Source organism: Corvus moneduloides, chromosome 3 (genome assembly GCF_009650955.1).
Source record: "Corvus moneduloides isolate bCorMon1 chromosome 3, bCorMon1.pri, whole genome shotgun sequence".
NCBI classification, from domain to species: domain Eukaryota; kingdom Metazoa; phylum Chordata; class Aves; order Passeriformes; family Corvidae; genus Corvus; species Corvus moneduloides.
In genome coordinates, this window is record NC_045478.1 from 95,708,504 (window position 1) to 95,722,993 (window position 14,490).

Sequence of the window (14,490 nt, forward strand, 5' to 3'; positions counted from 1 at the left end):
TTTATTCACCCAAAAGATCACAGTGAGTGCTGAATTTGCTCAGAGTCTTCTGATTGCTTGTAGCTGCTTTTTTAATGGAGCATGCAGGTGGACAAACAGTGTCTTACAGTGCTGGTGTGCATTAGGAAATGGCACAACAGAACTGCCTCGTGGTAGGCAGTGTGGTGCTGGGGGCTACCCTTTGTAGCACTAGTGCTGCCTATTGTGCTGTCTACCTATGGGGGAGAGGCTGGCAGGGAGGCAGCTTGTGCATGATGCTTTATTGTTGTTGCTAGGAAGTTGGGACGCTATCACATTTGCACTCTCCTTGTCTTTTGAGTAGGAAATTGGGTTTACATGGCAGTTGATGGTCCGGTGTGCACTGGCTGTGACATCTTCAGCTCCTTGGTGTGCAGATGTGTGTATAGAGGAGTCTTCAAAACCTCAGCTGTTTTACAGTGGTGGCCTTGCCTTCAGAAATAGAAATAGACATAGGAAGTGCAGAGTATAGCTGGAGGAATCTCTCTCTATTCAAATGCATATTCTACTTCTCATTTTCCATCTGATCCTAAAAGTCCAGAGATGGCAGGCTCAAAGTTCTGCCTGTTAAGAAAACTAACAGAAATAGTATCACGTAACCACCAGGTGATAGACAAAATGCCATCTAATGAAGATTTTGTGTTGCTTTTGTCATATGATCTGCAAACCATGAATGCTCCAAGTCTGGGGGAACATTAAGCTCGTCCTCAAACTCCTGTTTATCTCACCTGGGAAGTTTTAAGACAGTTTTGAGCGTTAAGCTTGCCAGAGCTATGTGCCAAAGTGTAAAGAAACAGGCAGCAGAAGTAAAAACTTAACTGTCCAATTGCCTGTATTAATCTTCTGGAAGATGTTGTAGACAATTTCTATCTTGAGTACCCAGATTCTTGCCTTCAGCAGCAAGTGTTGCCCTGTAACTTGTTGGTTGTTGAATTAGTAAGACTCACCTGTTACATTCTAAATTTCTGACAAAGAACTGAGTTGTGGCAGTGCTTCTTCCAACCTGTGAGTTCAATTTGATGCAAGCTTCTAGTCGGCTTGACTGTTGCAGAAAGCTCAGAAGTATAAATAGTAAAGTTGAAAGTTACATGACCAAAAAAAACCCCCTCATATGAATTTTTCTAAAAACATAAGCATGGTGCTGGGACAGGCTGGCAAATTGATTTGCATGTGTATGGTTTTCTTGGTTTGGTTTTGTTTACACACCTGGAGAACTGCTCTGTCTGTGGGTCAGCCCCTTGTGCATAAGGGGCACTTACTCCTCCTGTTTGGACTAGAAGGCGGAAATGAAACCCTGTGGCTACATAAGCTACCTTAAAATCGTCTCAGAAATAACTTTTTTAGCTCAAGTATCTCCAGTTATTGTGTGTTTCGCATTAAGTGAGTTTTAGCTGCAGGAAATATGTAGACTCTCTCAGATTTTGGTTTTTTTATTAAATTATTGCAATCTCATTGCTTGGGTGATGCAAATTACTTAACAGGAGGTTGAAAAACCATATAGGTAGATACGACATTAACTTCCCATACAACTTAATTACTTGTCAGACTATTAAAGTATTAGAGTAATTGTATAAGTAACAGAACAAGCTGAAGTTTATAAGAGCTTGATGTGATTTTATGCATGTTTTTATAGAAAGCTTTAAAGAAACTTTTCAGGAGAACTTTTAAGAAGGACCCCTGAAGAAAATTTTGCATAATGGCATTAAGTATGTGCTATGCATTTTAAACAAATTAAATGGGAGTTTGATTTAGACCTTGAAAGTTGATGAGAATTAAAAGAAAAAAAAATCAACAAACAAGACAGCCTATGCTCCGTGGAATGAGATTGTGTGGATCTGTAAGCTTCCAAACAGATTTAAAAGCTTGTTATTGTAATAGAGCTGTAGAGTGTAACTCTAAGTGGAAGTTTAGTTATCATATTTATGTTTTAATGCATTTAAAAATAGCTTTCATTACTACAACATCTTCTTCATTTTAAAATTGTTTCCAATGGTCAACAGCAATTATGCAGAATTCTGGAACGTTAAAAAATTGTATTTATCTAAGTATTACCTAGTCTAATGTAGATTTGTCTCCCTTTGGTACAATTTTTGGAGTTTGAACTTAATATCTTAAATATTTTTAGGGGTTTTTTTATGCTGTTATGCTTTATTTGGTATTTTCTTTGGGATTTTAGGCAAGCATGTAGGCAAACAAGAAGGTTTCTGAATTTGTTTCCCCCTAAAAATCAGAGTTGTCTCTTTCTTTTATTAAAATCTGAGTATGTCCATCATGGACAAATAACCAATTTTATGTCCTTTATATTTTTGGCCTTTTTTAAAGAATACAGAACTACCCCTTTAACCTAAAAGATTGAGTATAATATTTGTTATCATTAAAGTAAATGGTTGTTTATTATAGGACTTGCTTTTTGCTTGTTCCAGTGACCTTTGCAACAAGAGGGAGGATTGCTGCTTTTAACTGCAGAATATTTTGCGTATATAAATAATGTGTGTATAATTTCAAATGGCTTAATAGCTTTTTTTTTTCTTTTTTAGGTTAAAAATATTGGTGATTACTTTAAACATCATCTGCTGCAATCAAGGCACAGGGGTGCATTTGAATTGGCATATGCTGGCTTTGTGCAACTTACAGAAATACTTTCCAGGTAGAAGATGGGCAACTTGCTGAGTTTTTAATAGAATAGTTTTACCAAACTTTGGCATTGATCCTGAAACTGACTGTGCAGGCAGATCGTTGCTTTCATGTAGATTTTATTTACGTTTGGTGTAGGCATGATTATGGCACTTACATGATGTCTGTGACTTGGAGTGCAATACTTAGAGATGGCGCTTAGGCATTGAAAAATGATACAGACATATAATGCTTGCTTCATTTTTCTTTGTTTCTGGCATGTTAGTTTCCTGAACAGCTCTTAAAAACTCTTGGGAAAAGTAGGAGTGTCAAGTTCCTCCATTTCACTCCCCTTTTCTGGTGCTTTATGAAAATGTATGCCAGACTTTCTGCTTTAGCCAGGGCATTTTCTTGGAAACTTCTATTACCTGTCACTGAGTTGGCTATTGTGACATTTGGAAGACTACCTGACAGTGCATCACAAGGTGTGATATGCACTCTGGTTTATTTCTTTCCCCTTGTAACTTCATAATTTCCTAGAGGAACTAAATGGACAGAATTGTCCTGAGGTCTGGGCAGGATCCTTGGAATTTCCATTACATGCTTAGCTACTGATTTCAAGTGCTGCTTATGTTTCTTTGTGGTATACACTGTTTATATTGCATCCACATTTTAATAAGACAAATTAAAATTTCTACTGACTAGGTAGAGTTGGTGGGGTTTTATTTGGGTTTTTGTTTTTTTTTTTTTAAAGATGTGTTTTTTTGAAAGACCAGTCAGATTTTCAATTTGAAGCATCTGTATTTTCACATCAATGCCAGGTTAAATAACCAGTGTTTCCCTTTCGCCCCACATCAGCCAGTTTGAGGTGCAGATCTTTTTCTTTATTTCATACTGGAAACAGTTTTGATGGTTTTAGTACAGGCTGGCTGGCTGATCAGGTTCACTGTGTGTCCCCTCAGACAATTTTCCCAACAGAATTGAGGGTTGGTCTCTGCTACAGGATGCTGGGTGAGGCTGCTGCATCTGTGTACCAGCACTGCTGCAGAAATGGGTGTTTGACACGTAGTGGTGTTTGTTCTGTGTGCCAGGGGGATGTTAAACTGCATGCCATGATTCTGTTGGGCATCTGTCTCTACAAGGTACATTATTTTCTTTCAGATTATAGCAATCTGAGGGATTTCACATTGGCCTGAGAAGTTCATTGAGCGCTCACACAACCTTGCTCTACACTTGGCTGTTTACTCTAAAAGGAAAAAAAGAAGCTTACTGCTTATCTTTTTACCTGTCCATATATTTTATGTACATTTGTTTAGATATTGTGGTGTTCTTCTATACTATGAAAACTTGGTTCGGGAAATTCTAAGGTGATGTAAGTTTTCTCCCATCAAATTGAAGAGAGAGTGTGACCCTCCAAATAATACAGTTTAAAAAAAAAAGAAAACAACCAGCAAACAGACCTCTTACTACCATGAGTCTTTTTGAGAGGAGAAAGGAGGACAAAATCCAAGCAGGTACAGCCCCACTGGTCTAATCTCAGTCAATATGCGGGATTGTCATGTAGCAAAGGCAAAGTAAAAAGCAGGAAATAATGGAAAACATATATATATAAGACATGCAGTCAGTTTATAGCACACGAGCTGTTTTTCTTTGATTTTCAGTTTTTAAGTTTCTTTCAAAAGCTGAGGCAAATAAAGTAGAGCAAATCTACCTAGACTTTGGAAAAGCTACTGATGTGTTTGTTGCCTCTCCTGCTTTCTGCCATTGTATTTAATGGAGCACAATCCACTTAACAGCAGCCTTATGTTGGGTTGAAAAATGAAGAGCCAAGCCCAAGAGAACTCTGCTTTCCTGAAAATTACTCAAACATTAAGTGATACGTATGTATCATCCAGAACAAAACCCCTCCAAAATTAAGGAAACTTCCTCTTCTGAATTAGCAGTTATTCATTACAATTTTTTGATCATCCATACTGCCTAGCATTTTTAAAGTTAAGATTATTTCAAGTCGAGCAAGTGTTCCTTTGGGAAAAAAGATATACAAGAACTGGAGAGCAGCTCTGTGGAAGTACATCCGTTTCAATGGAAGACAGTATTTTCCAGGAACTACAGGTCTCAAGGCTTATATTTGTATTTAAAACAAAGGAGAAAGGAGACTGATACCAGAACAGGAAATGACTCTTTGATTTGGTGCTCCTGGGATATGAGGAGTATTTTGAGACTCTGCTCCAAAAAGGGTGAATTAAGTCTCGGTGAATGCAGCTGCCTTGCGGGTCTGTTGGTTGTCATGGAGTCTTTCCACGTCCCCTGCTGCAGCTGAGGGGCTCCGTTCTGCAAGTGAATCTCCACTGGCTCTCTCACAGCTGAGAGGCTCATGGACAGTCCTGAAGCACGTGTGTCAGAATCTGTATTAATTTACTGCTGTGTCCACAAATGCCCGAGGAGAAAGCTTTTGTCTGGGGCAGCTTGTAGTAATGTACACCTTAACGTGATACCTCGTTGAACAGGATTGAACTCAAGATATGCAAAAGCACCCTTGACACTTGAATTTGTTCTTTCTGTGAAACGCACTGAAAAATCTAAGATTGTGCCAAATTCTTTTCCCAGGCATTTGTGAATGACACCAGTTGAACATGGTACTTCACTTATTTTAGCTAAGCATTTCTTAAAAGCCTTGTTCTGCAGTGTCTTTTATCTGAGCTCGCTTTTAGCTGTACAACCCTTAAACACCAAGACTTTTTAAACCCTTTTTAAACCCTTTTTTTTTTTTTTTTAAAGCCTTAAAAGTCTTTTTAAGAACCAAGAGCAGACTTCTTTCTAGACAGAACGATGGTTTTCAGACCTGTTTGAGTTAGTGGTGAAAGAAAAATATTTCCTCTGCAGAGATTTCTTACAAACCTGATGAAACTGATCTGTCTTGAAATTTGGATGTAAATTGCTGAGTTGGCTTTCAGTATGCAGGTTACCATTCTTCTATTTCCCTGTTGATACTCCTTCTGGGAGTGTAGTGCTCCCTTTGTCACGCCTGCTTAATGTTGCCTGCAGCTGCACCTCCAGAAAACCATACAGTTACATAACAAGCAACATTCATATCAGTGAAATAAGCAATGTGTTTTTAAAAAGAGTATTTCCTGTCAAAGGCCTGGAGAAATTAAAAATGCTCATTTGGTCTGATAACATGGTGATTAAGAAAAGTCAGAAATCTGTTTTAAACTTGAATCTCCTGTAATCCTTACTACTCAAGCAATTTCTCTGTCCCAAATGACGTTTTGCCTGCTTTGCTTTTATTTAGTGATCTCTTTACTGAGACATCAGGTAGAACATAAAGACTTCTGGGAATCTCAAATGGTGTTGCATAGCTATGGTGGTAGTGCTTTGCTTCACTAAGGTTGCAGAATGCAAGGGTAAGGTTTGGAAAGGGTAACGTCATACAGAGCAATGTGTTTACTTAAGAATAATTTATTTTGAACACTTCTAAACATTTGAATTGGATCTTAAACTTGATGAACACTGTTTTATGGGATGCAGCAAGTTAGGACCATGACAGTTTTCTGGAAATCTAATGATAAAGAAAAATGATGCTTTGATTTTACAAGTGTTTAATCTGTTAGTATTAGTGAAAATTACTCATCTGTACCTAGTCAGTGTCTGATCTTCTGTAATATTTCTTTTGGGGAACTGAGAGTAGACTGCTCCTAATCGTTTGCAGTAAACTCTGCTTCCATCTCATTCTGTTGCTCTGAAGTGACGGTAACTCTGCTCTCCCAGCCTGCTATGATCTGCCAGGAAGACTTTTAAAATGATGATATCACTAATGGACCTTCTAGTGAAGCTTATTAAAATTGTAAATAACTTTTCAGCAAAAGTGTAATGACAGATGAAGGAAAGAGTGTCGAAGGGAGAGAAAGAAACTGGGGGAGAAGAACCGTTCTTGTGTATTGAGGTGTTTGTAGAGTTCGGAAATACATGAGATAAGGAAGTAAAAGATACAATGGTAGGGCACTGCTCAGGTTGAAGATGTGTTAATTTTTAACAGTGTTTGTGTTTTCCCTCCGATTTCTTTTCCTGCTTGGTGTGAGAGAGAGAGATGGGTAATGATACTGTCGTTTTGAGATTTTGAGGCCGCCTAAGGTTCTCTCTGCTCTGCTTTACTGATAGAGAAACCTCAAACCCTTCTCAGTGCACGTATATAATCTGGAAAACTTTGCTTCATGTAGAGCAGATGTTATGAAAAGGAGGATGCAAGTGGAAGGACTTCGTAGTTTCAGAAGAGTTGTTCTTAGAAGTAGACTTACAACTTGAATAGTAATGGGTTTTTGAGGCTAGATTCTTGTCTCTTTGAGAAGTGCCAGGGGGCAATATTATGTCTAACATAAAAAATGGGAATCATTGTTTATGTGAAAAAGAATGATACTGAAGGCCTGTTGAGAGAGAAAAAATGGTGAAAGAAACCCCCTTTTTCCCTAGATAGGAACTGCTCACAGTGATTGGAAACACTGAATTCTGGATATACACATATAGAAAAATGCTTCTGGTCATGTGACATTTATGCCACAAAGCACTTGCATCCAGGAAGGCCAAATTCAAGACCAACCCATCATTAACACACCATTTATTTTGGATAGGAGAAGGTACAGATATATGGCTTAGGGAGAGGACTTTACTTTAACTTTGGATTGCCAGGCTTTTGTATTCCTTGATACTGACCACAGAAAGGGTTTAGGGTATGTATGAAATTGTTTTAACTGACAGATGGACAGACAGAAAGCTGTAGATCACACTTAATGTTCTGCATCTTAAGTAATTTGTGTATCAATTTACTGTGTTATATTTTCATTATCAGCAGTATTTGTTTGATCTGGTAGAAATAATTACTTTTTCATTCTGGAAAATGACATTTGAGCTTGAGGCTTTAATTTTTTTTATTGTAAAGCTTTGTTATTCTTAAAACTTAGGGCCACCTGCTTCTTGTGACAATATTCTTCTTGCCAGACCACAAGGAGACAGAGCTGCCAAGTGGAAGGGAGTAGTCATCTCCATTGCAAAGTCAATAGTCTCTAATGTTTCTAACTCCAGAGCAGTAACTCTTTCACCTTCTAATAAATAAAAGTACATTGGTGGGTGAGTGAACAAGGTAGAATTACTTGTGGCAAGATCAAAGCAATATGGCTTTAAGGGAGTCTGAAGTTTGACTTCAGTATGCTTCTCGTCTTTCTACTAGGACTGCAAGGAGAAAAACCCCTCAGTTTACTTAAGAATAAAATATTCAGTGGGCTACATAGCAACTTCTGAATATTTCCCTAATGCTTTACTTTGTGCTCCTCTGCCCCCCAGCAGATGAGAGTATTTGTTGTGGGGTGTTTGTGTTAATACTAAGATAACATACTGAAGAGAGATGAGCACTGTTCTCTGCATGACTGAATGAAGACATTTAAATTCTGCTTAGCTGGGGTGGTAAGACAAGGTGCAGCCATGATCAGAAGGAGCAGCTTTTGCAGAATGTGTTGATGTGGACGAAAAGAACTGCAAAGTAGTGTGTAACTGCTGAGACTCATGGAGGAGATCCCTGAGAAGTTTTGTGTAGCCTCAATCCTAGACTTGTATCCTCATTGTGTACCCAAAAGTGAGCAAAGGAATGGATCCTGAAAGTAAGCATGGAGAAGCCAATTATCAGCAAAAGAAGGAGAGCAGTCAAAGAAAAGAGAACTCACTGTGAGTTTCCAGGTTAATCTGATTGCTTCTGTCATAGGCTTGGGGCAGGAGGTGCCTTTCTTTAATGCCATGGTATAAGGTGACGTATTGCTTGTGAAGCCCTGTTCCTCTTGAGCTCTGCACTGGTGGTTTGCATCCTGACTGCCCTTTTGAAGAGGTGCTGCCCTTAAAAGGGGGAGAATGCCTGGCAGCAGTGTAAGAAATGTGGTGGAAATCATGCAGGAATTACTGGACAGTAAGAAGTGTCCTGTGTCTTCTGCTGACCTGTCTGGCACTTCCTGTGACCTTGGTTTTCTGCATTACCAGCTTTCTGTTTATTTTGTTAAAGAAGGAAAGGAGGGTTTCACTACAGATTAAAGCCTTGTTTATTGTTCATGATCAGGTTTTTAGCCTATGTAAATTCTTGCTTTAATAAGAGGAGGATGAAGAAGAGAATAGATGCAGACCTTCCATTAGATTTTGGTATTCACATCAGTACCTGCTGCCTTTTACCTTTTCTTTTAAATTCTTTATGGTAGTCACCCAGGTAGAAAACTTGATTGTAGTCTTACCGTAAGGTCTCACTACTTAAGCAAGAATTTAATTATGGTTCATATTTTTAGGTAAGGCAAGTCCTGCATGGTTGAGGTAATTGCAATTGTATTGCCCACAGTGATGAATTATTTCTTCTACTCTGACTCACGTGTCAAACCAGTGTGACAGGTTTTAATAACAATGTCCTGTTAATAGAAATTTCTGTAACAATGAATGGACCTTTTGGAACATTGACATAAGATTAATGGGCTGGTGTTACACACTGAATGTGGTACATTTCACTGAACTGAACTGCACCAGTAATTGAAACAGACTTGGGTTTTCCCTTGTCCTTGGAAGTCCTTTGCTTTCAGGCAATGCTGAGTTTTATAACTGCAGAGGAGGAGTATTTGATGATAGGAGAGCAATTTAGGTGTTTTACGAAAAGTTTGACTTAGTATTTTGAAAAGAGCAGTATGTCATGTTTTTCATTCCTTCCATTGCTCTGAGGTTTGCAGGGTTATTTACATAATGTGTACTTACTTTGAGGGGCTTCAGTTTTGGTTTGTATGGTTATAAACATGATTATTAGTTAGTGTAAGGGTCACGCATCAGCTACTGTGTGGCAACAAAGATAGGAATTTGTGAAGTGTCACTTCCTACGCAGTGGCTGATGTGCATATGTCTTTGTTTTTTTTCTCCAGAACATGGTAGCAATTTTTGGCAAAAGAGAATTGTTGCAGCATGGAAGCACAGAATCTTGTTTTCTGTTCAGTTAAATATATTTTGATAGTGGCACTTAATAAGTAGGGTTAATATAATTTGTACCAACACTGGAAAAATGTACAATTTATTTTAAAATTCATCTTGTTTCATAATAAAAATCTGTGTATGTGCTTGGAGATGTTAACATACAGTAAGAAATAGTTCTTAAGGTTGCTAAATGCTTTCTTTGACTTTGTCCTTGTTTTATTCACTTGTTTCATGTTTCTTATATATTTGTTTGATGTAGGTGTAACAGTGAGAGTCTGCACAAGATGCCAGAGCAGTGGCTAAGCTATGTGTTAGAAGAAATCAAATCTTGTGATCCTTCTTCCACACTGTGTGCAACCAGACGGAGTGCAGGAATTCCATTCTACATACAGGTACCAACTCATGTTACTGCCTCTGACTTAAATGTGTTCTTCAGAAAGGCCATTAGAAAAAAGAAAATGACATACTTATTTTTCCCACTTCAACCCCTTTTGATCAGTTGTTTTTTTTCCTTTTTATTATACACACTTTGTTTGCCTTTGTGCAACCAAGAAGCTGTTTGTAATTAAATGATATTTGACACCTCAGTTCTGTTGTCTCTTGAGATTTTTGTGGTAGATTTCAATGGCATTTCTAAAGACTGTGTTTAGGCTTTGTGTTACAACTGTAATAATTCTGGCACATTCGTAAATTAATACAGAGATTAAGTAAGGCTTTGTTAGCCATGTAACTATGTGCTACTTCAGTGCAAAGCAAAAGGATGGTAAAATATGAACAGACCTTCACAGAATTGTGAAATGGTGGCCTAGAAAATCTTGCAAAGAACTTGGGAAGGCCTTTCAAAAGCAATAAAGCACTAATAATAGTGTCACATTAACAGGTGTTGACTGGCAGTCTCAAGTGCAATGAAGGAGTAGATTACTGAAGACTTCTATCTGTGAATGTGGGGCCATGCTCCCACATTCTTCCCGCTCCTTCTGTTGCCATCAGCTCCATAAATCCCAGCCTCTGACTTCTGCCAAGTTCAGAACTGGTGGTTGCATGGCAGTGTTTTGTCTCTGCTTGAAGTGTCACTTCTTGCTGAATGCCCCATATTAGTATGCAGCAGCTCATCTACATTCTTGTGGGGTCAGTCACTGCAGAGTTGGTTTTGCAGATTACACTTCACCTATTTTCATTCCTTTGTTCCTCAAAGCAACCATATTTGCTTTCCCCTAGATTAACCTCCATGATTTTGATTTTCACCCAGTTTTCTAAGACAGGAGTCCAAGATGAACAATACGATTTGTAACTTTCTTCACTCTCTGAAGTACAGTCTCAAGCACGTTCCAAGAATCTGAGGGACTGCTGGGAGCAAGCTCTCTCTGCCAGAATAATTAATCTTGCTTGTTTTCTACTCCGAGTTTGCCCTGAGAAAGTTGAGGCAGCCGGCTTCTGTCTGACCTCTTATGTCAGTCACAGCCTGCTCCTGGCTTTGCTAGATGTGTGTGTGCAAGGCAGCAGAGATCAGAAGTAGGGCATTGGTTTTGGAGACATTTTTCCTGTTCAGTTTCAGCAGTTAAATCTCTTTCTCACTTGTATCTGTAAGTTATCTACAGAAGGAATTTGGTCATTTCATGTTTTCTGGTTTCCCCATTCACACCACACAGTTTGAATCTGGTGGACATTCCCTAGTTTTAATCTTGACAATGTGGAAATAACCAAGCATGTTCAAATCAGTTTTTATGTGAAAAGTTACGTTACTGTAAGGACTAGGAGGATCCAGTGGTATCCCACTGCAGAAAATGTGTGTAGTCTGTAGTTGGCCTACTGATTCCTTAGGGCAAAGCTTGCACTGTTCCACAGCTCTGTGGATAAACAGATCAGAGAGTTCTTTTTTGACAGCTCTGGAAGCGTACAAAGTTAGTCTAGTCAATTAATGGGAAGGTTTTAAATTAACGTTGGGATTAGTCTGAAATAAACTATTGTCAAATTGTAATTTTATAGTAAAGAGATGTGTTAGTGTTCTTTGGCAGTAGTTTTGAATGTGCCCGTAGACTCAGTAAAATGAATTAAACCTTCAATGACATGTTGCATTCAGATAATAAAAATAATAAAAATAAGTTGTAATGTGTATCCTAACAGCAAAAAAAGTTATTAATGCATAAAATCAAGGCACATTGTGGTCTCTTTGCTATTGGTCTCTAACACATCCTGTGTTGTGTTCTTGTTTAGCTAAAACACATCTATTTGCATGAGAATATGTAATTTTTTAAGGTTTTAACCATTCCATGACCTCTTTAAAATCGGAATGGTATTACTGAATAGTGCAAAGGTACAGCTCCAGTTAGTGGGTGGGAAAATATGAGTTTCAGCTTTAACATTATGAAATTTTAGTCTTCAATTCATTCTCCACTTGGTATACTTCATGAACACCTTTTTCCCTCCCCGCCCTCTTTGTTTCTCCTATCATTAAAGGTACTGATAAACTGACAGAAACTACTCCTGGGTTTCTGCCTGAACACTGTATTTCATTTGCAGTTGATCCATTTGGTTCTTACTGATGCTGAACAGACTGTAGGCCCTAAAGCACAAATGGATAATAATCTTTTATTACTAATAAATGATTTATGATTATCCATTTGTACTAACTTGGACAAATTCAGCAAGAGCTACTAGACAGAGAGAAAGACTCTTCTAAATTCAGGACTGAATTTAGAGAACTGAATTAAGAGCATTTTCATCTCAGCTGGATGTCCTACCCACTGAAATACTATTTGGAGATAGATGAATCTCTTCTCTTTTTTAAAAAATGTGCTGCTTGTTTTTCCTGTGTTGCAAAGCAGAATTTATTATTTGGCCAGCCCTTATTATCTTATATATGGGTTATTAACCTAAAAAGAAGTCCATGCTAGGAAATGTAAGTATGTATAGTACAGCATTTTTGCTGTCATAAATGCTACGATTTTTATACTTAGAAGCTTTGAACAAAGCTAAGAGTTGAAACTGAAACTTTTTTGCAAATTCTTCCTTAGTCTTTCTATATGGTCAGAAGCTAGGCTGTGGTTTGGTAAATATAGGAATATGGCACAGAACTGGTAGTACAGAAAAATGGCTAGAAACACCTGATTTTTAATTTTTTTTTTCTCCTTTCTATAGGCTTTGTTGGCATCAGAACCAAAGAAGAGCAAAACAGATTTGCTGAAAATGACAATGAAAGAGTTGATATCTCTGGCTGCACCTTTGAATGAATCATTAAGTGTAATTCCACAGGTAAAATTCAGCCTCTCATCAGAAGGCAAATGTCAAAAGTGTATTTTGCACTATTTCAAACAGTTAAGGAAAGTGTATGTTTCTAATAAGGAAATTCTGTTCTTATTATCTATAGCTAGATTTTAAAATGTGTTTGCATGGGCAAGGTTACAAAGTTACTGTAAAACATAATGAAAAATGGATTGGGCGTAATTCCATAGGTTTTTTCCTAGTACAGCAAATGAAATCATATATAAGCAATTTACTGCCTCTAGTGTATTTCTAAACAGATAGATAAGTAACTTCCCTTTTACAAGTTTGTAAGTGAACAAGAAAGTTTTGCTTACATTTTAAAAGAAATAAATGAGTTATTTATGCATGAATTATAGTAAAACACGCCATGAAAACTGAGTTAGTCATACTTAGTAATTTCTAAAACTTAAATACATACATTTGGAATATTAAAAAAACTTACTTTAAAGGCAGGACCTGTATTCAAAATGTTGTTATCATGTCCTTTCTGTCTGTTTGTAAATGCAAGCCATAATTTGTTCACAATACATAGAAGTATGTTCTAATGACTCTGCCAGATCTTCTGCTGGTATAAATTTATGTAGCCTTGTCAAAGTCTGTGAAGCTACATGTATTACCACCTTCCCTTACAGAGGGCAGAGAAATATCTGAAAATGCTCCACATGGTAAAGCTAGCCTGGCTGTCAGTATTAGCTTAATATTGCCCTCCTGTGAGTTGTAGTTTATTTTTTCTCACAGTATTTACAGCATGTCAAGAATGTTGGAAAAGATGATTCTGAACTTCAAAAGTTATTTTTACAGCCATGATAAACTAAGGAAAAAAGAACGTTGGCCTTCACTTGCAACTAGTAATTATAGTTGTTGGAGGAATATAATTTTAAACTGCAACTGTTTTTAACAGTGTTTACTGCAGCACCATTTTAATGCATTTTTAAGCAGCAGTATTTCTTGCATTTAATATGGAAATAAAGTGCTGTAAATGTGTATATAGATTGTATTTGCTCTGCATGTTCACTGCTGTAATTACATAAACTAAATTTAAGATATTTACTAATGAGTTTATATTTTTCATATATTTCTTCTCCCAACACAGGTTCATGCTTTAAATATCCTCCGGGCACTGTACAGGGATACACGGTTAGGTGAAAACATCGTGCCTTATGTTGCAGATGGAATAAAAGCATCAATTCTAGGGTTTATGTCACCTGTCTGGGCAGTAAGTTAATTCTTGATTTTGCTTCTCTAATTTAACAGGATATAGAGTGGTGCTGTTCAGTGAAGCTTTGGTCGTGTTTATAAATGGCAGTACCACAATTTCTGGAATATAATACTTTAAGGTACAGTAAAAATTAATGTAGAGCTGCAAAAAAAAAAAAAAATTTGGTTGTGGCTTTTTTCTTAATTTTTCTTAATTTGAAGTGCTGATATTCGCAGAAAGTAGGTAAGAAGATGGCCTAATAGGTAAAAGTCTCTCTGGCTGTTAAATTTGGAGTCAGTGTACTTAGCTAATAAGGAGTGCATTTGCATTCATTCTGACTGTTACTTTGCTCTTGAGGGGAAGATTCTATATAGCATATTCAGGTAGAACACTTCATGATCTGCTATGCATAAGGGTGA

At 37.5% G+C, this 14,490-nt stretch overlaps 1 protein-coding gene across 1 annotated transcript in view; it reads left to right on the plus strand.

Annotated features, from left to right (window-relative positions):
- The window catches only part of THADA (THADA armadillo repeat containing), a 161,268-nt gene that overhangs the window by 25,514 nt on the left and 121,264 nt on the right, over positions 1-14,490 (plus strand). Inside the window, 4 exon segments of the mRNA XM_032102842.1 lie at positions 2,556-2,665; positions 9,869-10,001; positions 12,748-12,861; positions 13,967-14,089. Coding sequence (XP_031958733.1) covers positions 2,556-2,665; positions 9,869-10,001; positions 12,748-12,861; positions 13,967-14,089 — 480 coding nt within the window.